Raw genomic sequence first — 26,714 nt, forward strand, 5'->3', positions numbered from 1 at the left:
GGTCTCCAAGGTGATTCTAGATCCTGTCAAGTTAACAATATTTTACCATCACATTTTGTTTTGTTTGAGACAGTGTCTCTATATAGCCCCTGGATGTCCTGGAACTTGCTATGTAGGCCAGTTTGGCCTGGAACTCAGAGAGAACTGCCTGCCTCTGCCTCCTTAGTGCTGGTATTAAAGGCGTGTTCAAGTGGGTGTTCAAGTGGCCCACCTGTAGATTAAAGTTGAAGGAATAAGGAAGGACAGGTCATATTTATGAAGTCATAGAACACCACAGTCAGAAATTGTCTTGGCCTGGTGTCACCTTTCAGTGATGAGGACAGAGGTGGAAGGGATAGCCAAAGCCTTTCAAAGGATTATGGAAAGTTTGCAGTCAATCAGAGTTTGCATGACTAGCCATTTCCAAAGAAATGTTTGGAATTTCCTTTTAGATCTAGGGAATGGAATTTGTAAGTTAATGTTTAAAAGATGCATCATTTAGAAAACTGTTCAAGTTTAGGCTTAATTTTTGTTGACGAAGACATAAAATGTGTTTCTTTCACTTAAATTTACATAACATGTCCTCTTATTACTACTTATCAAAGTTTTTACAACTTCCTAATCCAGGTACTTCAGATGTTCCAGAATATTTCTATTAGTTTGGGTTTTCTTTTTAGAATGTAATCATTGTACTCAGATATCAAGGTGTGTAGCATTCCTTTCAGACGATGTTTAACCAATTATGTTCCTTTTTTTTTTTTTTTTTTTTTTGATTTTTCGAGACAGGGTTTCTCTGTGTAGCTTTGCGCCTTTCCTGGATCTCACACTGTAGACCAGGCTGGCCTTGAACTCACAGAGATCCGCCTGGCTCTGCCTCCCGAGTGCTGGGATTAAAGGCGTGCACCACCACCGCCCCGGCCAATTATGATCCTTTAAAAGCAAGGTTTGGGGGTAGTGGAGCAGCAAGATGTTCAAAAAGTAAGGGCATTTGCTATCAAACCTGACAACTTTATTGCAAATCCCAGAACTCACATAGTAGAAGGTGAGAACTACTTCCTCAAGTTTTCCTGTGAGACACACACACACAGACACACACACACACACACACACACACACACACACACACACTCTCCAATTAAACAAATAAATGTAAAAAAAGTTTAAAAGTTGCTTTTTTTTTTCTTGTCAGGAATGGTTGTATACATCCATAACCCCAGGATTCAGTAGGTAGAGGCAGGAGAATTGCTATGTATTTGAGGCCAGCATGGACACCATAATGAATTCCACACCAGCCCAGGATACATAGTGAGACCTTGTATCCAAAAAACAAAATAAGTAAAATGTTTGTTCTGATATTCATCATCACTGTTTGAAATCAATGGCACTTTTAGTGTTGGTGTTTCCTTAGCATGTGTATAATGTGAACGTAACATTTATGTCCATTTTCCATGAAATATTCATACAGACAGAGGAAGGCCTATAAACAAAAACTTTTTAAGCATTTTTTATCACTTTTTTAAATCATTTTTCCTCTTGGTCACAATTTCTATAATGGGTTCTTCAGATGTTTCTGGGGCGATTTTCTCAAACTCTGAGTCAACTGTAGTTTGCTAAAGTACCCTAGATGGGTGGTCTGGAGAGCGTCTTCTTTACCCACTCTCCCCACTTGAGAACCATTGCTCCTTTATAGCTATGTGTAGGTTCTTCATCCAGCGGCAACTTGTTGGAAACCTGTATGGTAAGGGAATTGTCCTATAATGACATGGAAAAAGAAAATATGAAATGTGGCATCATTTTCAGTGATGTGAGCCATAATAAAGAAAATGATGAAGAATTGGTCACCAAAAAATAGTTTTTAACTTGCAATCAGTAAGTGTTAAGACCTAGCCCAAGGAAAAACTCTTAGTAAGTGCAGGGTAGACATGGCGTGGAAAACCTACAGCACAAAGCAAAAGAGTAGAAATGGGATGACAGGCCTGTTTGCCACTTGAACCTAGACCTTGCGTGGTTTTCCTTTTCATTTGTTTTCCTCTTTTTTTCTGTTTTTGTTTGTTTGGTTTTTTTTTCTTGCTTGGTTTTCCTATAGGCTAGAGAAACCTCATCAGTAAAAGGGTCACTGACGGGTACTACACTTGCCTCAGGCTATCAGTTTCTACATTTATTATAAGAGCATCAAGTTAATAATAATGTTGGCTTCTTAGCACAGAGTTCATTTGCAGTCTGAAAGGAAGAGTCATTATGGACTGCAGTAAACTGTGACAGGGTTTCACACCTCACAGCCCTTCTTTAGAGGCTCCATTTGATTATCAAATCAGTCAGATGTTCTGCTTTGAAGCAGAGAACCTCAAGGTTGAAGAGATAGCTCAGCAGTTAAGAGCACTGTCTACTCTTGCAGAGGATGGGAGTTCAGTTCCCAGCAACCACATGGTGACTCACAACCATCTGTAACTCCAGTGCCAAGGGATCTGATGCCTCTTTATACCTCCTTCAGTACTGCAGGCATTTGGTGCATACACATACACTCAGGCACACACACATACACATTAAATATTTTTTTAAAGATTTATTTATTTTTATGTGCATTAATGTTTTCCTGCATGTATGTCTGTGCAAGGGCTCCAGATCCCCTGGAACTGGAGTTACAGACAGTAAGCTGCCACGTGGGTGCTTGGATTTGAACTCAGATCCTCTGGAAGAGCAGCCAATGCTCTTAACCCCTGAGCCATCTCTCCAGCCCTAAATAATTTTTTTTAAAAGAAGAGAGCCTCATTATTTTTCTTATTCTTGTTTTTGTGTAGGCATTTACCTTCTGCTGATTTGAGTTAATAATTATAGTAAGCTTGTCTACCCTACAGCCTTAAAGACTTTCACAAACAGGAAAATCAGAGAAAATGTCCTTCAGTAATGCTTTCAGTGTTTAGCATTCCAGAATGCAGCTAGAAAGGGAACAGTGAGAAAGAAGACTGGAAATTCAGTAGAAATTAGGCGTTTGTCACGGTTGGGCCATGTTTCAGTTCACATTTTTGTGTGGTCTTGTTCTGTAGACTCGCCCCTTCTCTGGGCCTTAGTTTTTCCTTCTGTGGATGACTGAATTTCACTAGAATACCTGAATCCTATTTAGTGCTCAGACTCAAACCGAACTCTGCCTCAGTTGAAAAATCAAAGACAAATTCTGTTCTCCCCGTAGTTATCCGGACTATCTAGACAATTGGCATGGCCTTGGTCTCTGTGTTGGCTCACTTAACTGGGCTATGAGCAGATTTATTTTAATTTTATTTATTTAAATTTTATGTATGAGTGTTCTGCATGCCAGAAGAGGGCATCAGATCCTATTATAGATGGTTGTGAGCCACCGTGTGGGTACTGGGAATTGAACTCAGGACCTCTGGAAAAGCAGCCACTTTTAACCACTGAGTCATCTCTCCATCCCACCCCCCTTTTGAGACTAGAGCCCTAATTTTGCCTTGATGGCGCCCTCAAAGCCTGCCTCCACAGTGATACACTTCCTCCAACAAGGCCATACCCTCTCCAACAAAGCCACACCTAATAGTGCCACTCTCTCTGAGATTATGGGACCCAGTTACATTCAAACTACCACACAAGGTAATTCCATGGGCCAGGGTAATAGCCTAACCAGTAAAAACTCTTGCCATAAACAACTCTGACAACTTGAATTCGATCCCTGGGTCCCATGGTGGAGGAGAGCCAACTCTACCCAGTATAGCTTAAAGTCTCCCAGAATAAGATCAAACTCCTAGTAATTACCAACTTGCTCTTGTGAGTACAAAGTATATGAGAGTAAACTGTGTTTATATGAGAGTATCACCTCCGTTTCTAGGTGATAGCACAGAAAGTTTGGTGAGTCAGGTCTCTGTGTTCCTGTTCGGCCTTTCTAACCAATACTTGCTCTGGGTCACGAATCTTGCAGGACTGTCAGTTGAGTGTCCATTTCAGTTGTTTTCTGTCTGTTTTGTTTGTCTGGGATTCAGGGGCACTGCTCTGCACATGCTATACAAGTACTCTGTTACTGAGCTACATGCTCAGCCCAGCTATAGGTTTTCAGGTGAAGGATAGTATGCCCTCAGAAATAGATTTGGTGTGTAAAGGGCAGGAAGTAAAGAGGCAGCATTTCATTCTGGAATATTCAGCTAAACTAACCAACAAGGACATGCAGTCTTCTAAGAGAATGAAGCCTTGTGGGTATTGAGATACTGATGGATGTTCTTTATTTCAGGAAGCTGGAGACAATAGTCAGTTCTGCTGGAGGAACCTCTTTTCCTGCATCAACCTCCTGAGACTACTCAATAAACTGACCAAATGGAAGCATTCCAGGACCATGGTAAGTGGGACTTCAGATCACAGAAGTGTCCATTCAACTGAATTTTTAAATCATTAGTATTTGTAGATGCCTACTTGGAAAGATCTGTAGGTAGCTGATGAGTGCTACATAAGTTTCCGCACTTCCTAGCAGTTATTCCAAGATGATCACTCACAGTCCATTTCTTTTCAGAAAACTAAATATAGACACACTCTTACGGCAGCTCTAACAAGGGAAGCCAGCCACATTTGGATTGTAGTTACATATCCAAAAATTATGCAAGCCTAACATTGATTGCAATGTTGCTTGTAATGCTAAGAGTCTGGAAACAACTAAACATTCATTAACAAGGACCAACTACTTAAATAAATTATGGTGTGTCCTTATAGTAGAATATGATAAAACCATTAAAAAGAATGAGGCATTTCTCTGCTGGTATGGAATTATTTTCAAGATATGTTATTAAATTAAATGAGGCCTTTAATGCCAGCACTCAGGAGGAAGAGGCAAGAAAGATCTCTGATTTCAAGACCAGCCTGAACTATATAAAGAGATCCTGTCGAGTATGGGAGTTAGAGAGATGGCTCAGTAGTTAAGAGCATGTCTTCCTCTTATAAAGGACCCAAGTGTGGGTTCTAGCACCAATGTCAAGCAGTTCACATTTGCTTGTAACTCCAGCTCCAGAAAGAGAGCCAATGCCTCTTGTCCCCAAGGACACGTGTACTCAAATTCAAGTACGTACACACACACATACACATAATTTTTAAAAAATTTAATCAAGATATAGAACAGTGTACTCAGCTATTACTTGTGTTAAAATACAAAATAATACATATGTGATATACCTATAGACCAAATTATCTCCAGAGCTCGTTAAATGGCTCAGCTGGCAGCAATGCTTGCTGTGCATGCCTGGTGACCTGAGTTGATTCTTGGAACCCACAGTGAAGAAGAAAACTGAAAATTGTCCACTCACCTCTACATGAGTGCTAGGAAGTGTTTGCACACATGTGTAAAAACACATACTATATACATGTGATAAAATTCAACTAAATAGTTTTAAATCTTAAAAAAAAAATAACAAAAAGGCTAGGTGGTGGTGGCTCACACCTTTAATCCCAGCACTTGGAAGGAAGGCAGAGGCAAGCAGATCTCTGAATTCAAGGCCAGGCTGGTCTACAGTTGAGCAAGTTCCAGGGCAGCCAGGGCTGCACCAAGAATCCCTGTCCTGAAAAACCAAAAGAAAAAAATTATCTTCAAAGATACACAAGAAACTAGTAACAGTGGAGATGGTAAATGTTGCAGATAATTATTTTGAATTTATAAATATTATAAACGGTAAATTTTTAAATTAGATTTATTCATTTTATGTGTGTTTCGCCTTCATGTATGTATGTATACCCCTTTGTGCATGGTGCCTGCAGAGGTCAGAAGAGGGCATTGGATCCCCTGGAACTGGAGTTACAGATGTTTGTGAACCCTATGAGGGTGCTGGGGATTGAACGCAGGTCCTCCAGAAGAGCAACAAGTATTCTTAAATGCTGAGCCATCTCTCCAGTCTGAATATTATAAACTTTAAATGAATTAGTTCTTGGTTTTGTTGTATATCACAAGACTGGCTTTGAATTCATGATCAGCCTCTGAATATTTTGATTACAAGCATGTGCCACCATGTCTGGCTTAATCTGTGTGTGTGTGTGTGTGTGTGTGTGTGTGTGTGTGTGTGTGTGTGTGTGTGTGTGTTTTAGACAGTGCTTCACTACCCCAGGCTAGCCTCAAACTCCTTATATAGTTCTTATGTATTCTTGAAGACTAACTCTTAAGTAGTTTGGACCATAGATACTCAGATCTCCTAGGATAGCCAGGTTTATCTATATTGTCTGGTTGGAAATTCTAAAAATTTCACATGATGATGGACTTTTTGTCACCCTGTCTGTCCTATTGGGAAGATGCTGGTGGTCTTTAAATCAGCTCCAATCTTAAAGCGAGCCCTCAAAGTCAAGCAGGCCATGCTACAACTCTATGTCTTGAAGCTACTAAAGATACAGACCAAGTACCTTGGGCGCCAGTGGAGGAAAAGCAATATGAAGACTATGTCGGCCATTTACCAGAAAGTGCGCCACCGCATGAATGATGACTGGGCTTATGGGAATGGTGAGTATTCTTTGTGAACGTGGAGCTCATTGATTTGGTTAGGCTGGCTGGCCACTGAGCTCGAGAGATTTGCCTGTCTCTGCTCCTGCAGCACTGTGGTTATAAATGCATACCACTGCACCAGGCTTTTATGTAGGTGCTTGGGGTCCAAACTCGGGTCCTCATGCCATCTCCCCAACCCCTAAATATAATACTAGTTTTATGACATGATAAAAATGTTTGCCTACTTATAATTTTTTGTTTGTTTGTTGTTTGTTTTGTTTTTGTTGTTGTCGTTGAGGCAAGATCTCACTATGTAGCCTTGGCTGGCCTGGAACTCACTATGTAGACTAGGCTGGCCTTGAACTCAAGAACTCTCCCTGCTTCTGCCTCCCAAATGCTGGGATTAAAGACATGTGCCACCATGCCCAGCTGAGTTGGTCCAGCCTTGACTCTTCATGTTCTGCTCCAATCTCCCCTTCCTTGAGAGGTGATACTATTCAAATGAGAAATTTTCATCCCCTAGGGAAAGCTCAGAGAAAGGTTTTAATTGCTCTTTTGAGTGACATAATTATTAGAAAGAAACCAACAAGGAATTGCAATAAGAAGCTCTCCCATCTCCTTTCTCAGCAGTAACTAGTCACCAGTTTCTGTACTTCCAAAGATAATTTCTATATATATTAGTTTACATGTAATCATACGTATACTTTTTAAAACTGTAAATATGCTGGATGTCTACTTTATACATTGCTCTTAAAAGATCACTCTGAGCAGTTTCATTGTTAGAATGCCATAGACCATGCTCTGTGGATGAGAGTAATGTCCTGAGCTATATGTATCTTTTTCTTCCTCTCTTCCTATGTCAGACATCGATGCCAGGCCTTGGGACTTCCAAGCAGAAGAATGTACCCTGAGGGCCAACATTGAGGCTTTTAACAGCCGCCGGTATGATAAACCGCAGGACTCAGAATTTTCACCTGTGGATAACTGCTTGCAGAGTGTGCTGGGGCAGAGGTTGGATCTGCCTGAAGATTTCCATTATTCCTATGAGCTCTGGCTGGAGAGAGAGGTGTTTTCACAGCCCATCTGTTGGGAGGAGCTGCTCCAGAATCACTAAGCTCTTGTTACAAAGCATCTGATAGATGGAGATTGGCTCCAATAAATATGCTTTGCCTATCCTGCCCCATCAACCTTCATACTGAGCTCTAGAGTGTGTGTCAATGAGAGTTCCAGCCCAGCATCCAGCAGAGACATCCGGCATAGTTCAGGGCTATTCTGGATGCCATTGCCCTAAGCTCAACTAGGTACCTAGTTGGCTTTGAAGTCTCTTGGTGGATCAGTCCTGGACAGGCTCTTTGATGGAACCTGCTTTAATCTTGCCTAGAACCAGGCTAGCCTTTGTTGGCCACAATAGTGAAAGGAAATCTCTTATGGCATTTGGCCCATGACATTCATCTCAAGCAGTGGAATAGGTATATAAGGACATTTTCTTCTTGCTCACTCTAAATGTCCAAGACTTACCATTTAGCAAAACCAACTTTAGATTGTATTTCATGTTTAAATTTTGACACTTACCTCTTTATAAAATAATCATTAGCTCTAAGATGATTTGAGAGCACTGCACCTTTATAAAGGATGATTGTTTCCAAAACACTGCATGTTATAGAAAAATGTATTGTGTAGTATTTTTTCCTTAAGAGATCTGTGTTCAATGTAAAAAATATTTCCTGTGTATTCTGTATAATGCACTGAGTGCTTTGCCATTTGGAAAGAACCACAACTAGTGTGAAATAATGTGGCCTTCTCTAAAAATATCTCTCATTTTTCATAAATTACATGTTTTAAAATGGCTATTATTCTGCAGAAATTTTCTAATGTAACCTCAAATTTTCATTTGAGCCAGGAGAGGAGTAGTGTTATTTGAGACAGGGTCTGGCTATGTAGCCCTGACTAGGCTGGAACTTACTATGTAGCCAGGCTGGCCTTGAATTTGTAATGATCCTCCTGCCTCTGCCTCCTGAATACTAGGATTGTAGGCATAGGCTACCACCTCTGGCCAATTCATTTTTAAATGACAAGTTGATTATAGGAGATTTTATTTACTGATATTTGTCCATTTGTGCTGATTTTTTAAATTTATATTTTTTCTTCCATGTTCATTATTTTTTACCATTTTTTTCCAGCTAGACGTTTCAATATGGTTTGTACTGGAAGTATCACATGTTTCATGGAGGATGTCTCTACTCCTCCTTTACAGCAAAATAATATAAGGGTTTTTTTTTAATCTTTGCACTTTTTTATCTTAAAGTTCTCCCCATTGCGCAGACACTACAGAGTCTTTTGATGATGGCACAAGGATACTGTATTATAATAGAGAGTTGTCCAAACTGGCTCATAAGCTCTTCCCTTGTCAACCAGTCTCGTTTGTGAGTCATGATAGAGACCCACCATTATCCAAAGGAACAATCAGTACCTCTATGTTTTGGGTAGCAGGATTTCTTACTATGGAAAAGTGACAAAAATATAAGTATGTAATAGATGAAATATCTTAAAATAATTTGAAAATTTTATCAAACCATGACAGCAGTACTCTCATTCCAAAGAGTTTACTGAGCACAGCATCAGGCAATTTTTATTAATCTAGGGTCAGGCTAAAAGGATTTTAATGATATTTGAGTAAAACGATAATTTTCCAGGAGAGAGAACAGTCACCAATCTATTTTAAAGTTGTATCATACTCAGTTGTGTAAAGAAAAAATAAGTTGCCTTTTAAAAAACACACACAAATGCTTTCAGAGGCACAGACGTATGCTAAACTTTAATATATCACATTTTATTATTTATTAACTCTTAAGAAGATTAATTTTCAATGCAGATGCAGAAACTACTCCACCTTGCGAGGATAAATTATTAGTTTCAAATTACATCATTTTCCCCCCTACAACTTGCTGTGGGTAGTCTTCTGGTATCGACAGCTAGTCCCATGTGCTAAGATAACTTGGGCTGGATCTCCCAACTTGAGAGCTCATGTATGTGGTTAGGAATAGCTTCAGATTAACCAAATTTAGTGGTGATTATAATTTCTTATAGAAGCATGCTATTTGGACAATTTATAAAATAGGGACTTTATTTGTGAATATTTCAGTAAAGTTTGTGTTGATAACATTGTTCATCTCACCAAACACTTTAATAAAAAGAAAACCTGGAATTAGAAATTTGGTCTTTAATTCTTTAACACAGGATAATCTTTTTTTTTTTGGGGGGGGGGTTGTTGAGACAGGGTTTCTCTGTGTAGTTTTGGTGCCTGTCCTGGATCTCGCTCTGTAGCCCAGGCTGGCCTCGAACTCATAGAGATCCACCTGGCTCTGCCTCCCGAGTGCTGGAATTAAAGGCGTGCGCCACCACCGCCCGGCTCACAGGATAATCTTAAAGTTATTTTAGATAGAAAAGGATACAGGATAAATATAGAACTATAAAAATCAATGATCTAACAAATGTTTATGTCATCATCATGGGTCTGGAGTCAGCCACTCGACTGGCCTTAGATTACTGGATTAGCTTTTCCCTAGAATTATTCTTATTCTGGCATGAGGCTGGATAGATGTCCCTACCTAGGACATACTGGTTCATAGTAAAAGGCAAAAGCAAGAAACAAACCATACCATGAAAGGACATTTCAGAGCTCCTGCTTGGATACGGCAGAAGGCAAATTGTTCATGTCATTGGCCAAAATCAGCTCACACGGACAAGCCTAACTGTGGGCCAGAGAAGCATCCTCCACCTGAAGGGTGACAGGTATGGGATGGTGTGATGCTTCTGTGATCATGCTGATGAATATCTGTTCCTGTCCTACCACCGCCCAGCACTAGGGTATCTTTGTACATCTTAAACCTACACACTTTTTTGTCAGTAAGTCTGTTTTTGTTTTGTTCTGTTTCTGAGGTGGGGTCTCATGCAGCTCAGGCTGGACTTGCCCTTGTTATGTGGTGAAGATAAACTTGAACTTTGGTATATATTGATCCATAGTGATTCTGTAATCCCACTGAACAAATGTAATGAATGTCCTGTTCCTTTGGATACGAAGGATCTTTAGGCTGCTCTATAGAAGTATTTCCCTGCTTTTAATGTTCTGTGAGGTTAGAAACCGGTTTCTTTGCACTTAGAAACTGAGGCAGGAAGATTGTGGTTTGGGGGCCAGCCTGGAATATCCTTGTCTCAAAAAAGGGTAGCCTGCTTCAGGAGCCCATGCCAGCTCTGGCTATCTCTTCCTCAGCTGACTTCTTCACCCAGAGTGTTGCCAAAAGGTTGCTTTCCACAAGCTGGTGGACACAAGCTGGTGGACAAGCTGGGTGATTGTGAGAGTGCACGTCGATGTGCCTATGAAGAACCACCCGATAACAACCAACCAAAGGATCAAGATGGCTGTTCCAAGTATCCAATTCTGCTTGGACATGGAGCCAAGCCAGTCGTCCTTATGAGCCACCTGATGGTGTTCCCATGGGTGACAAGTACTCCTTAGAAGCAGTTGCTACAGAACTCAAATCTCTGCTAGACAAGAATGTTCTGTTCTTGTGTGGGCCCAGAAATAGAGAAAGCCATGCCAACCCAGCGGCTGGGTTTGTCATCCGACTGGAGAACCTCCACTTCCATGTGGAGGAAGGAGGAAGGGGAAAGGATGCTTCTGGGAACAAGGTTATAGCTAAGCCAGACCAAAAAAAAAAAAAAAAAAAAAAAAAAAGATGCTTTCCCAGCTTCACGGTCCAAAGGAAGGGATGCCTATGCCAACAATGCCTTGGGGGCTGCACTGAGCCCACAGGTACATGGCGGGTGTGAATCTTCCACAGAAGGCTGGTATTTTTTTTTTTTATGAAGGAGCTGAACTACTTTGCCAAGGCTGTAGAGAGTCCGAAGTGATCCTAGCCATCTTGGGCAGAGCTGAAGTTGCAAACAAGATCCAGTTGATTAATAAATGCTGTACAAAGTCATTGTCCGTGGAATGGCTTTTACCTTCTTTGAAGCAAATAACGTGGAGATTCACACTTCTCTGTATGGTGATGGGGCCAATATTATCAAAGATCTCATGTCCAAAGCTGGGAAAAAACGGCGTGAAGATTGCCTTCCTGTTGACTTCATCACCGCTAACAAGTTTGATAAGAAGGCCAAGACTAGCCAAGCTACCGTGGCCTCTGGCCTAACCGTTGACCAGATGGGCTTGACCTCAGGTACTGACAGCCGCAAGGAATACCTGAGGCTGGCTGCAGCTGAATGGATTGTTTGGAATGGACCTATTTCCACGGGAAGCTTTTCCAGGGAAGCCAAGTCCCTCACTGAGACGGTGGTGAAGGTCACATCCGGGGTTGCCTCACTGTCATAGGTAGCGGAGGCTTTGCCACACACTATGCCAAGTGGAACAGAGGACAAGATCAGCGTGTAAGCCGTGTGCCAACCTAAAGCTCCTGGGAGGTAAAGTTCATCCTGGGATGGATGCTCTCAGCAATGTTTAGTATTTTCCTGCCTTTGGGTTCCTGTGCACAGCTGCTAAGTCGATTTAGTGTTTTCTATCTCCATTTGGTGTTAGCACAAGGTTCAGCTGGTGGCCAAGAGATGCAGCACCAGGAACCCTTAAACAGTCGCCCACCTCGGCTCATCTTTACTGCACTGGGACTTGTCTGTATTCATCAAGATCCCATTTAAATTCCTTAGTGACTAAACCATTGCACATTCTAGAATACATCTATTTATATTCTGCTTGTAAAAGAAAGTGAGCTGTGAGAGCTTAGTTCTCTTTTCCATGTAGGTTACTGTTTATGACTCTGCATGGAAATAGGATGAAATTCCAGTTGTAGCTTCAGAGAAATTGATGAGCTATTAAACGTTAAAGATGTCCACTGGGGGCAAGGGAACACAGGGGTTCGTCCTTTTCTAATAGCCGTTGCTACGTCTGAAAAGGGATGAGAGAATGTTCCTTCTGTACTCTTGGTGGCTGAATATCTTCCTTAGTGTATGTTTTGGTTAAGGACTGTTGAGTCACAAAAGTCATTTTATATTTTGAACAGTCATTATCAAAAGCATTTTGAAAGTCTTATCCCAGTTAGCTTGTGTGCCGGTAGTTAGGACCACAACTCCTCTGCATGCCTCTCTAGATTTGGGTACAGGTCCTCTGAGTGTAGCAGGTCTCTGTAGAGTCCTTCTGTCAGTCTCTTTTCTTTGGGCCTTTTTGTCCAATGAAAGAGTTTACTGGGGCTTTTCGAATGTCACATTGTTAGGTCTTTACTCTGGGGCAATGCGTTAAAACAGCATTTTGATTCAAAGCATTTTCATAAGCTGAATAAACATTTGCAATATTCAACCTTTGGTAAATCTCGAAATTTCTGAATTACCTTTTCCCTATCCTTGCTTGAGAACGGACCAGTTTTGTCGTTTTGCTTATTTTCTTTTTGAACCATTCCTTGCTTGTAATATTTTAACAAACACAGCTAATACTAGCCATCTCCTGCTACCAACATCTCTGCCTTCAAATCTTTCCACCCAGGTCAGGCATGACAACATAAACCTGTAATTCCAGCATTCTGGAGGCAGAGGCAGGCGGATCTCTGTGAGTTCGAGGCCAGCCTGGTCTACAAAGTGAGTTCCAGGAAAGGCGCAAAGCTACACAGAGAAACCCTGTCTCAAAAAACCAAAAACCAAAAACCAAAAAAAAAAAAAAAAAAAGCCAAAATAAGTAAAAACAAAAACAAAAAATCCCAGCCACCTCACTTAAGAACATTCTCAGCCAGTTGTGGTGACCATGTCTTTAATCCTAGCACTCAGGAGGCAGAGGCAGGTGTATCTCTGAGTTTGAGGCCAGCCTGGTCTACAGAACTAGTTCCAGAACAGCCAAGGCTACACAGAGAAAACCTATCTTGAAACTACCCCCCCCCCAAAAAAAAAGAGAGAGAGAGAACATAGTCCAAATTAATTAACTTCCCAAATGTCTGTTATACTCCTTAAAACACCAACCCTGTTATTGGAACCAAGTTGTTACATGGCAATATGTTGCACTGAATGTGTATTCCTGTTCTCAATTCCTCTTCTATTGCAACCCTAGTCCTCAAAGTAAGAGTACTAAGAGGTGGAGCCTTTGGGACAAAGGTCATGAGGGCAAAGCCTCAAGAATGACTAGTGCTTGTATTAAAAACACCTGGGAGCACTTGCACTCCTACTGTTAATAGCAGAGTAAGAAGGCATTATCTGTGAGCATGACACCTAAGTCTGCTCTGGTCCTGGACCCCCCGGCTTCCAGGTGATAGCATTTTGTTACAGCAGCCAGAACAGACTAAGATACAGATTCTTGAAATGAAAAGGATCTGAGGCTATTTAGGCCAATCTCCAACCACAGGAGGACTTCCTTTGATAAAGCACCTCCTAAGTGATCATCTAACCTATTGTGTTTTCACTGACAAGAACCTCACCGTTTGGGGGCTGGACAAATGGCTCAGTGCATAAGAGCACTTCGCAGGTTCTGGGTTCAGTTCCCAGCACCCACATGGCAACTCGCAATTTTAACTCCAGTTTCAGGGGATCCAGTGCCCTCTTCTGGACCCCGAAGGCACTGCACAGATACGGTGCACTTAAATACATGCAGGCAAAACACTCATACACGTAAAATAAAAATAATAAGTCTTTTTTAAAAAGAACATCACCACTTCAATATCATCAGTAACAACCCTCTGTGTCAGAATTAAGTAGCAATACAGTACTGACAACTTTTGGTGTGTGGATCAGAAGAACCACAATAACCATTGGCTGTATATTTTCCTTACTCTATTAATTTCCTAGGGTTGTTACAAATTATGGGGAATTGGGTAACCTTAACATAAATGGGGAGGGAATGGGAGGAGAGGAGGGAGGGGTAACTGCAGTGGGGATGTAAAATAAATAATAACATTTAAAACAACAACATAAATAGGACAGAGTATATAGCTCAATGGTAAAACAGTTTCCTTGCAGGTACAAGGTCCTAGGTTCAATCCCCAGTGCCGCAAACAGAAAGTCCCACAAGCTCACTGAAAATCCTGGAGGCCAGAAGTTTGAGACAAGCTCTCACTAGAACTGTGCTCCTTCCAGAGGCTCTCAGAAGAACTGCTCCGTGCCTCTTCCAGCTTCTAGGAGTTCTGGGATTCCCTTTGTTTGCGCACATCACTCCAGTCTTCGCCTCTGTGGTCCCAAAGCTTCCTCTTCTCAAAATCTCCTCAGCTTTGCCTTCTTGAGAATCCACGTGGTTGCATTTAGGGCCCACCTGATAGACTTCTCTCGGAAAATCCTCAACTTGATCACATCTTTTTTTTTTCTTTTTTTTTGGTTTTTCGAGACAGGGTTTCTCTGTGTAGCTTTGCGCCTTTCCTGGAACTCACTGGGTAGCCCAGGCTGGCCTCGAACTCACAGAGATCTGCCTGGCTCTGCATCCCGAGTGCTGAGATTAAAGGCGTGCCCACCACCGCCCGGCCGATCACATCTTTTGCCTTATATGGTAATACTCAACGTTTTGCTATACAAGATAACAGTCATGGTGTCTGAGGGCTAGAATGTGGACGATCTATTCAACTCACTACGCCAACTAACACTCATCAAAAACCTAAATAATAGGAGTCTGGACAGATGGCTCAGTCGGTAAAGTGCTCGCTGTGCCAGAATGAGGACCTGGTACCACAGAGAGCCAAATGGAGTGGCACAAGCCTGTAACCGCTGGGTTAAGATATCCCCCGATACCTGGGTAGAAGGATGGGGGCTCCATGGCCAGCCAGTCTACACAAATCAGTAAGCTCCAGGCTCAGAGACAGACCCTGTCTAAAAAATAAGGTGGAGAGCAATTGAGGAAGACATCCGACATTGACCTCTGGCCTCCACATTCACGCACACATATTGCATGTATACCTCAACATATGTGTGCACACAACACACTCCAAAAAAACCCCACAAAACATAGCAAAATTAATTGGTTTTCTTTTATCATTATTAGAAATAAGGCAATTTATTTTGTTTAAAAATGAAAGTATAGAATCAAGTAAAAATTTTCAGACTTGAAGAAAGGATATATGAAGGAGTGAGTGTCAAGCTAGTTATTTGCTAGTGTTTTTGCTGAGATGATGCACGTGCAGAACTCAGAAACAGTGGCACACAATGAAGAGTGCAATCTCCCCGACCTGCTTTCCTATCTTGTGTCCTAGAAGTAATCACTACCAATGTGATTTTTTTTAATCTTTTCAGAAAACTCCCCAAATTCCCTATATTCTCCCTACCACTTTGTTTTGTTTTTTGAGACAGGGTTTCTCTGTGTAGCCCTGGCTGTCCTGGAACTCAGTCTGCAGACCAGGCTGACCTCAAACTCAGAGATCCACCTGCCTCTGCCCTCCCCCCCCCCCCCGCGCCCCCCCCCCCCCCAATTCCCCCAGCGCTGGGATCAAAGGCATGCGCCATCACCATCCGGCTCTCCTTACCACTTTGTAAGTATTTGGGAATGCAATGCACTCTGTTCTATTCTTTTGATCATTCATTTGTTTATCTTGGAGTTATTTATTTATATTTAGTTGGGGGTCTCACTCTGTAACCTTGGCTCAACCTGGAACTCCTAATCTTCCTGCCTCAGGTTACCAAGTGCTGGAATTACAGGCATGAGTCACCATGACTGGCCATTTGACAGACAGTTCTATAACAACATTGTTGGGCTGGCTAGTTTTAATGTCAACTCAACACAGGCTAGAGTAATTCCGGAAGAGAGAACTTTTTTGAGGGGGAGGAGGGTTTGAGACAGGATTTATCTGTGTGACTCTGGCTGTCCTAGAACTTGCTCTATAGACCAGGCTGGCCTCAAACTCTGAGATCCGCCTGCCTCTGTCTCCTAAGTGCTGGGACTAAAGGTGTGTGCCACCACTGCCCAGCTTGGAAGAGGGAACTTTTGATTAATATCCCACCAGACTGGCCTGCAGGCATTTTCTTGATCAAGATTGCTGTAGATGGGTCCATGCCCCTGAGGGCACTGCCTCCGCTGGATGGGTGGCCCTGGATGCTGTAAGAAAGCAGGCTGAGGAACGAGCTTACAGGTGCTTCATTACAGGTGGCTGGTGCTTCATTCCTGCCTCCGTATTTCTTCCCTTAGTTCCTGCCCTGGCTTCCCTTCAGTGATGACTTACAAGCTGTCCGGTGAAATAAACTCTCTTCTTCAAGTTGCTTTCAGTCATGGGGTTTTATCACAGCAACAGACAGTTGTGGTTATTTAATAATTAAATAGTTCTTCCCTGATACCACCTTAAAGTATTTTTCAGAAAAAAAAAATGTAAGTGGGAAAATGGTGTGTGTGTGTGTGTGTGTGTGTGTGTGTGTGTGTGTGTGTGTGTGTTGGGATGGGGGAGGGGCTCACTCGATTCCATAGCAGCAATAGGCCAACTCAATCTGAAATATAATTTCCTCCCGGCAGGTCTGGATATTCAGACTCCCAAGCCCTATAATTGTATTGAGATTGTGTCTGAGTGTGCTATGGGGAGGTGTTGAGGCTTTGGGCTTTAGTAATTGGCCAGATTTAAACTTCAAAAACAAGCCTTTTAAATTTTTACTTTGTAGGAAATGCCAAGTCTTTCTAAGGAACTGCAGAATACAAAAGTCATCCCACCTCTGCCCAGACACCTCTGATGACAGTGACTTCCTTCTAAGACAGTGTGCCATCTGTCCCCTTGCCTTCGAGTGGAAACATGACTTTGTACATTTGTTAACTTTCTGTTCAAATGCTTAATAGAACCGGCAAGACAAAGATTCTTCATGTGAAAACATTTCTGAGCCCCACGATATTTTACCCAGAAAGGTAGCATGGCATGGTGGTGTAGACAGTTGGGGACCAGTCCTGACTCTGTGATACATGGCCAGTCACTTACCACCTCTGTGCCTCAGAAGGGGGATAATACTGATTGCTAGAGTTTGGATCTTGAATGTCCCCCCAAAGCCTGTGGCACTACTGGGTGGGGCATTCAACCTTCAGGGGAAGGAAGTGAAGTCACTGGGGACACTTGGAGGGGACACTGGGATGCTGACCCCTTCCTCTCTCCCCTCCTCAGTCACCATAAGTTGAGCGGCCTCATCTGTCATGCACTCTGTCCGTGGCATCCTGCTTGGCTACAGGCCCAGTGCCCTGCAGGGCCCAGCAGCTGTAGACAGAAACTGTGAGTCAGACCTTCTCCTTGCTTTAAGCTGACTGTCTCAGGCAATTTGTCACAGTGATGGAAACCCACCGCCACGGCTACCGTCGCTGGCTGTAAGGGTTAAACGTGTGAGGGCCGAGATAATGCCTGCTACACATCACTGAGAGATAATTTGTGACTTATTTTATGTCTCTCCCTCTCAAAGAACGCCCACCCAAGAGGAATAAAGAGCACTTCAGTTCTCTACATTGGTTTTGTGCAAGTCATGAACTAGGTAAGGTTTTTATGTCTTTTGGTTCTTTGGGTTTTGGTTTTTCAGACAGGTTCTCTTGTAGGTCCATCTGGTCTCAAACTCACTATGTCACCAGGATGACCTTGAGCTTTTTAGGTGGAGGTACATGGTTTTGTGCATGTGGAGGCCAAAGATTATCAGACCTTTTACATGCTTGCTGCAGATCTAAATCCATGCTTGAGCAACAAGCATTTTATAGACTGAGCCAATTTCTAGCCCTGACCTTGAATTTCTGATCCCCCTGCCTCCACAGCTTCATGTATACGAGGTAAGCATTCTACCTACTGAGCCATATCACCAATCTGGTTTCACATTTTTAAGTGACTGAGGGGGGCAATCCAATGAGGAAAAATATTTTCTGACAGGAAACTTCCATGGAATTCAAGTTTCCCTTTCTACAAAGCTTTACTGGAGTGCAGCCATGTCCATTCATGTAGATGTTCTAGGGCATTGCTTTTGTGCTGTGTCAGCAGAATTAGGATTTACAAAAGATTTAAGGGCCTTAACTCCAAAATATTAACTCGGTCCCTTCCCACAATTTGCTGATCCTAGCTCTTGCTATTCCTCCGGAGGTCCACCCCAGCTGGCCTCACTGCACCTGAGGCCCTTGTTGCCAGAACCCAACTGCCTGACCAGGGGGAGCTTCCTCCAGAAGACAGTGTTGTTGTTGTTGTTTGTTTGTTTGCTGGCCTCTTCCTCTCCAGCATGAGGACTACGATGGACATGAGGTTCTCTGTGAAATGAACATTTAATGAAATGAAAAGGAAAAGGAAGGGAGGGAGGGAAGGAGGGAGGGAGGGAGGGAGGGAGGGAGGGAGGGAGGAACAGAGAAGAAAGGACAAAAGTGGTATTTCCAAGTCTAACTTCTAAGAAAGATAGTGGGAAAACACTCCTAAATTTAGCTATTCCAAGAATGCATGCTTCAATTCTGGTCATGTTTTTTAACAAGAGCACAGTTAGTTTTTACTATTTATAAAGAAGGCATAAAGATGTGTATTCATAAATAGATAAAATGAACCATAGCTTTGCTGAAGTGAGATTCAATAGCTATCCAAATTTAACATCCTCCCATTTACATTGTAGGATTTGTTCAGTTCTTGTGGGGGGAAAAACACTCTATTTTAAGTCCTCAACATTAAGGGTTTGTTTTTATTTATTTATTTATTTTTTGAGATACAGTTTCACTCTGTAGCCTAGGCTAGATTCGAACTCTCCAGCCTCCCACATGCTGGGATTACAAAAATGTGACAGCACACTGACTCCAAATGAGTCCTTTTACTTTTGGCGGCAAGGGGCTTTATGCATGTAGGCAAGTGCTCCACCATCGAGCACACCTCAGCCCCAAGAGATTCTAGGCAAGTACTCTGCCACCGAGTACCACCTCAGCCCCAAGAAAGGCCACCTCAGCCCCAAGAGATTCTAGGCAAGTACTCTGCCACTGAGCACCACCTCAGCCCCAAGAGATTCTTTTTTTTGTTTGTTTGTTTTTTTGTTTTTCAAGACAGGGTTTCTCTGTGTAGTTTTGTGCCTTTCCTGGAACTTGCTTTGTAGACCAGGCTGGCCTCAAACTCACAGAGATCCGCCTGCCTCTGCCTCCCGAGTGTTAGGATTAAAGGCGTGCGCCACCACTGCCCAGCCTTTTTTCTTTTTTTAATAATTTATTTTATGTGCATTGGTGTGAAAGTATCAGATCCCCCGGAACTGGAGTTACAGACAGTTGTGAGTGGTCATGTGGGTGCTGGGAATTGAACCTCTGGAAGAGCAGCCAGTGCTCTTGACCACTGAGCCATCTCTCCAGCCCCCACAGGAGACTCTTAAATGATCTGGCACTAAAGAGAATGCATAATAGATAGTCAACGACACCATCCTTTGGTTCTACCAACACCTTCAGTGTGTCATACTAAAGCTCCTTTCCGCTCTACACCTTAGCAGCTCACCTCCCTCCTCATAGATCAGTAACAAGGCTCTTCCTGTGTGAAGGCTAACCAACCTGCCAGCGAAGAAAGTCCTGCCATTGAAGTTCTTCCGATTGCCATGAGACTATTTTACACCCCACTGGAGGATCATACTTTCTTGTGCTTTATGTTAAGTATCTTTTTTAAAGACTGGATTATTTTTACTTGTAAGTGTATGTATGTATATGCACCAATGCATGTCTGGTACTCTGGAGGCCAGAGAGGGCATTTACCCTAGAACTGGAGTTACAGATGGTTGTGAGCTGTTGTGTGGGTGCCTGGAATCAAACCCAGGTCTTCTGTAATAGTAGCAAGAGCTCTTAACAGCTGAGCCATTTCTCTAGTTACGGCTTATATCTTTTATTTATTTATTTTTTTTTTTAAAGATTTATTTATTTATTATGTATACAGTGTTCTGCCTGCATGTATCCCTGCAGGCCAGAAGAGGGCACCAGATCTCATTACAGATGGTTGTGAGCCGCCATGTGGGTGCTGGGAATTGAACTCAGGACCTCTGGAAGAACAGTCAGTGCTCTTAACCTCTGAGCTATCTCTCCAGCCCGGCTTATATCTTTTAAAGTAGGGCTCATGGAAAGACATTAAGTTCCAAGGCATTTTCATTTTTACACTGTCCTATCATCCTTATAGGAAACTATAAGAAACACAATTCAGAGAGTTGTTCCAAATTCCACAACTATTATGTAATAAGACAAATCTACATCTCTGGCCTCCAGTCCAGAGCCCCTTCCTGAGTCAGTTTGGTGGTTAGCAGCTCAGGTGAAAGAGGGTGCTGGTCTGGTCTGCCAACTTGACACAAACCTATACATATCCGGGAAGAGGGAATCTCAAGGACTTGCTTCTGTCAGATTGGCTGTAGCAATCTGTGGGGCATTGTCTTGGTTAATGATTGATGGGGGAGGGCTCAGCCCGCTGTGGGTGGTGCCACCCTTGGGAAGGTGGTTCTGGGTTCTAGAAGCAAGCCAGTGAGCAATGTTCCTCCATTCCTGCCTCTGTTCCTGCATGAGCTCCTTCTCCGACTTCTCTCAATGATGAGTCCATCACTGAGATCCAAATCAACCCCGTCCTCCTTGAAGCTGCTCTTTGGTCATGGTGCTTATCACAGCAATAGAAAGCAAACGGGACAGAAAGCGAGGGCTTTGACTCAGTGGAATGAATCCGGTTCGAGTTAGTCCTTCTCAGACTGAGAAACTTCAGCCCACAGCAGAAGCGGTTTCACTGGTTGAAGCGATGCCACGGCATGTGCGGCATGCTCACCAGCTGCCTGCTGTCAGGATTCTCTTAGTGTTACCCACAGTGCTGAAAGGACGGAAGTCCGTCATGACGAGCATGTCAAGGGAGGGTTTGATACAAGTGCTTGCCAGAGGGCACCCAGGCCGAGGGTGATGGCTTCATCGTTCAAGACTGATGGAAATGAGTCAGCGAAGACAAAGGGCTGGCAACGGGAGGGCGTGGTACCCCTGATAACGGACCAGGTGGAGGAAAGTAGTACAGGGGTCATGAGGGCTGAAGACTGGGCTCAGACAGAGGTCATCCGTCATTACAGAGACTATTTACCCTGCAAGATGACATCACTAGACTCACTCAGGTGCGTGTGGGTTACTGAGAGAGGACATGGTACTGAGGACAGGGCTTGGAGACCAGGCCCCACTTGGAGTGCAGCAAGAGGCAGATAGATATGGGATGTTTACACAAGTGTGAGCTGAGCCAGGGGCATGATGCATATCCCAGAAACAAGTGGGAGACTAGGGGAAATGCTACAGTTTGAATATGGCACGTGTCCCCGAAAAGGTCATAAGTTAGAAGCTTGATGTCCAGTGTGGTAATACTGAGGTGGTGGGCTAGGCATCATGGCATAATCCCAGACTCCAAGCGCTCAAGGGGCTGAGACAGGAAGAACGTAAGATAAATGGCGTTTTTGTTTGATTTTTCTAAATTCGAACTTTTTGAGAATTTCATACATGAGCACACTGTATTTACATCATGTCCACCCTTCCTCTCTTCCGCCAACATTTTCCTTTGGAGTGAGCATTCATAGCAAAACCCTCTCAAAAAAGAAAAAAAAAAATAGACCAAGGCCCCAGTACTCAGGAGGCAGAAGCAGGAGAAACATTCATGGGTTCAATTACAACCTGGTTTACACAGTGAGTCTCAGCCCACCCAGGGCTACGTGATGAAATCCTGTCTCAAAACCAGAGATGGCAAGATGGTACTAGGTAAAGGCACTTAGCACAAAGTTGAAGACTGAGTGGTACCCATAGGGAAGAAAGAAAATACCAACTCCCACAGCTGTCCTCTGACCTCCACATTGGCAAATGCTCACACACATATACAAATAAATGTAAAAAAATAATAAAAATTAAAAAGAAGTGGGGCCTATTAGAAGTTAGTTAGGTCACTGGCATTTAGGTAGTTCTTCCAAGAGTGGACTATTGGGCTAGAGATGCCACTCAGAGCTAGGTCCCCAGCACTATAAAAAAGAAAAATAGGGGCTGGAGAGATGGCTCAGAGGTTAAGAGCACTGCCTGCTCTTGCAGAGGACCCAGGTTCAATTCCCAGCACCCACATGGGAGCTCACAAATATCTGTGACTCCAGTTCCAGGGGACTTGACACCCTCACACAGACAAATGTGCACATTAAATAAATAAATAGAAAGAAAGAAAGAAAGAAAGAAAGAAAGAAAGAAAGAAAGAAAGAAAGAAAGAAAGAAAAATAAGTAGAAAGCTCACCAGCTCTTCTTAAGGTAGACATGGTGGCACACACTTGTAATCTCAGCACTCAGGAGGCAAAGAGAAGAAATAGAGCCGGGCGGTGGTGGCGCACGCCTTTAATCCCAGCACTCGGGAGGCAGAGCCAGGCGGATCTCTGTGAGTTCGAGGCCAGCCTGGGCTACCAAGTGAGTCCCAGGAAAGGCGCAAAGCTACACAGAGAAACCCTGTCTCGTAAAACCAAAAAAAAAAAAAAAAAAAAAAAGAAAGAAATAGAAGGAAAGACTGGATTGTTATAAAGAGTGAGCTTAACCATTAAGTATTTCTGGCTCCCTCTCTTACTGCATTCTGTGATGCATCCCTGTCCTGATGCCATCTACCATTACGATCCCACAAAAGGACAAACTGAAGGGACTCCTGACCTTTCAGTCTCCAAAACTGTGTGCTAAATAAATCTGTTGTTATCCCCAACCTTGCGTCTCTTATAGCAACAGAAAATGGCTTCTGCGTCTTCTAGGAACTCAGGCTCAGAGGTCAGTGAGCAGGAAGTAGCCAGTGGTATGAGGAAGGGACAATACTTCCCACTGACTCAGGAAACGCGCTCGCTCCTTGTCTGTCATCACTATCACAGCATATAATCATGCCCCTAAAAGACGCTGCTCCCTGTGGAGCAGGCAAGTGAGCAAATGTGTACCTAACATAGTTGCAGCAGAGACCCAGGCCAGTCTGACAGGCAAGAGCATTGCTCCAGAGGTGGTACAGTTTGCCAGGCCTTCGCCTTCAACAAGGCTTCCGATCAATAAGACCTTCAAGGTAGAAGGGGCAGCAGAGGCCAAGAGATGTGACGGTACCACAAAACCCCAGAGGGGAATGAGTGTGACAAAAATAAAGTCTGTTGGGTGTGGAGAAGAGAGCTAGAAAAGCAGACTGAGTGATTATGAAAAGCCACAGAGGCCAAACCAAAGCAGTCCTAGCTCTTGGTAGGACATAGCCACCAGCGGGTTTTGAAAATGAGTGGCCCACGGTTAAATCCGTGCTGTAAACTACAAAGGAGTGTGGAAACCAAAGGGGTAGTGGGATGGCAGCAGCCCAGGCAAAGACAGCCCAAGCCGAGCAGTGATCTGGGAGAGAGGAGGAAGCTTGGCAGGGTGTGGTGCAGGTACAGTTGGGGCTCACTGGGGTGTGTAGTACTATACAGAGACCCAGGAGAGTCAGGAGCTGAGGTGGAGAGGGACAAGTTTATAGTTGAGCATTCTTTCTGGTTTTTCTGTTTGTTTGTTTTGTTTGTTTGTTTTTGTTTTTTTGAGACAGGGTTTCTCTGTGTAGTTTTGGCGCCTTTCCTGGACCTCGCTCTGTAGACCAGGCTGGCCTCGAACTCACAGAGATCCGCCTGCCTCTGCCTCCCGAGTGCTGGGACTAAAGGCATGCACCCCCACCGCCCGGCTAGTTGAGTATTCTTTAATGGTTTCTTTTCTTGCTCTCTATATTTCCATTTTGCACCGAGCTATTCAGATAATGTAGTGAGCCCTCAATTTGTGTAAGTATTGCCTCCCTCAGAATAAAGTCTATCACCGTCTGTCTCAGGCACTGTTCTATTGCTGTGAAGAGACACAGTGAATAACTGAGGGAAGAAAGCGTTTCATTGGAGGCTTGCTTACAGTTTCAGCAGACGAGTCCATGATCATCATAGCGGGGAGCACATCATGGCAAGGAGCACAGCAGCAGGCAGGTAGACATGGTGCTGGAGCACTCACATCTTATTCACAAGTTGGAGGCAGAGGAGAGAGGCCTAGGTCTGGCATGGACTTTCAAACCTCAAAAGTCCACCCCCAGTGACAGTGAGGCCACGCTTCTTAATCCTCCCCAAAACAGTTCCACCCACTAGGAACCAGTCATTCAAATACATGAGCTTATGGGGGCTATTACCATTCAAACCACCCCATCATCACTCCCAAATTTTCTGCTTAGCCTTATATATACTTCACCATGGTACACCACCACAACCATAAAGTTGTTGATCACATGAAAAGGGGGAACAAATTTTGGAATGATTCCCCATAGGGTTAACCTTGGAAAGTTGAAAAGAAAAATAGTGAAGTAAAGCCAAGGAAAGTGGGCCACCCCAGATCCTTGGATTAAGAGCCAGTCCACGGAGCTGGAGAGACGGCTCAGCGGTTCAGAGCACTGGCTGCTCTTCCAGAGGTCCTGAGCTCAATTCCCAGCACCCACATGGTGGCTCACAACCATATATAGTGGGATCTGGTGCCCTCTTCTGGCATAAAGGCATACATGCAGATAGAGCACTCATAACATAAAATAAATAAATCTTTAAAAAGAAGAGTCAGTGCCGGGCGGTGGTGGCGCACACCTTTAATCCCAGCACTCAGGAGGCAGAGGCAGGCGGATCTCTGTGAGTTCGAGGCCAGCCTGGTCTACACAGTGAGTTCCAGGACAGGCTCCAAAGCTACACAGAGAAACCCTGTCTTGAAAAACAAAACAAAACAAAACAGATCCAGTCCACAAAGGAGAAAACGTGAGTAGGATTTACCATATCAAGGATATATAAGTTCGTGAGAAAAAGAAAAAAAATTGCCAGACAAAACATAGTCTTATCAATGAAAACTCCAAAGAACAAATATACTCCCTTTCAGAAATGATTTCATTAACCAGTCCAGAGAAAAGCTAGCAAAACTTACCCTTGCTTGAGCCTTTCAGGACTTTCGCCCTGTTTCATGGTTCACCCTCCTCCTCTACCCTGGGTTTACAACGTCCTGCCCATGATTTTGACAGGAGTTGACTGCTTCTTGCCATCTAGACCTCGGTTCTGACATTCCCTCCTCAGAAAGCCCTCCCAAATCACTAATCTAAACGGAATGTGCAGAGGCTGAAGGGTGGCTCCTCGGTGAGACACCTGCTTAGCCTACAGAGGCCCGGGGCTCAAGCCCCAGCATAGCAAAGCAGTGCAACTGATTGCAAAGCACCTATCGCTTTAAAAACATCTTTATTAGATTTATTCGTTTTATGTTATGTATGTTTTGCCTGCATGTATGTATGTGTACCATGTGTGTGCTTGGTGACCATGGAGGTCTGAAGAGGACATCAGATTCCCGAGAATTGGAGTTACAGAGGGTTGTGAACCACCATGTGGTTGATGGGAATCGAACTCCAGTCCTCTGCAAGAGCAACAAGTGCCCTGAACTTCTGAGCCATGTCTCCAAGCCCCAAAGGTGAGGTTTTCTTAAAGATATATTTTTATTATTTTATCTGTATGTCTTAGTTAGGGTTTCTATTGCTGTGAAGAGACACCATGACCACGGCAACTCTTGTAAAGGAAAAACATTCAGTTGGTGTGGCTTACATTTTTAGAGGTTTAGTCCATTATCTTCATAGTGCAACATGGTGGCGATCAGGCAGACACGATGCTGAGGAAGTAGCCAAGTGTCCTTTATCTCCACTTGCAGGCAACAGGAAGTGGTCTGTCGCCCACCTGCCATGCGGGTGCTGCGACCACACCGGGGTCCCCTGCATGAGCCAGTGCTCTTAACCGCCAGCTCTTTGCACCTATCACTTTTAGTTGTGGCCAATTTCATTTCATTTCACACCCTCCGGCTTAACTCTGTTCCCCCCTCCCTCCTCCAACATTTACCTTCAAGAACCTTGCTGCATGTTGGATGCTGAATCCCCACGGCAAGCGGGGAGTCAGGCACTTGGCAAATATATAATAACCACTTAGTGAAAAAAAATGGAATGGTGAGAGTTATAAAAAGCAAGAATTGTGCCCTAAACGCATTCTAGAAGAAGAGGATGAAGTCACAAGATCAATCCCACCCAGAATATAAGAACCCTGCCCCCCTTCCTCTCCTCCTGCCTGTACCAGACTTTTTTTTTTTTTTTTTTTTTTTTTTTTTTTTTTTTTTTTTTTTAACCGACTTTTCTTCACTTCAACCCTCAGAGACCTTATTCTTGTTTTCCAGGAGAGGTCAAGGAGTTTCCGGTGGTTTCCAGAGAGTGGTTTAGCCTGCGCTCTCTCCCTAGCCTTTCCCACCCAAAGGCAAAGCTGCGTATCTGGGTGGCCCGCCTCTTCTCTTCGTGCCCCGCCCAGTCGCCCCGCCAGGGGCAAAACTATCTTAGTCAGCGCCTAG

The 26,714-nt window shown here is 43.5% G+C and overlaps 1 protein-coding gene, 1 long non-coding RNA gene and 1 pseudogene across 2 annotated transcripts in view; 2 read left to right on the forward strand and 1 right to left on the reverse strand.

The window, feature by feature from the left end:
* Strip2 (striatin interacting protein 2) overlaps positions 1-9,645 on the forward strand; it is a 44,288-nt gene extending 34,643 nt beyond the window's left edge. The window contains exons 19-21 of the mRNA XM_059257497.1: positions 4,214-4,318; positions 6,247-6,451; positions 7,297-9,645. Of these exons, the coding sequence (XP_059113480.1) occupies positions 4,214-4,318; positions 6,247-6,451; positions 7,297-7,547 (561 nt within the window). The 3' untranslated portion in view covers positions 7,548-9,645. The remainder of the gene's footprint in view (positions 1-4,213; positions 4,319-6,246; positions 6,452-7,296) is intronic.
* On the reverse strand, positions 1,462-26,464 carry LOC131906757 (uncharacterized). Its single transcript, XR_009378192.1, has 2 exons — positions 26,219-26,464; positions 1,462-1,731 (listed from the first exon to the last, which is right to left on the reverse strand). It is a non-coding gene; the product is annotated as an uncharacterized LOC131906757 (long non-coding RNA).
* Positions 10,786-11,934, forward strand: LOC131906756 (phosphoglycerate kinase 1-like; annotated as a pseudogene).
* Positions 26,465-26,714: the final 250 nt, after the last annotated feature.

This window comes from Peromyscus eremicus, chromosome 3 (assembly GCF_949786415.1).
Source record: "Peromyscus eremicus chromosome 3, PerEre_H2_v1, whole genome shotgun sequence".
NCBI lineage: Eukaryota > Metazoa > Chordata > Mammalia > Rodentia > Cricetidae > Peromyscus > Peromyscus eremicus.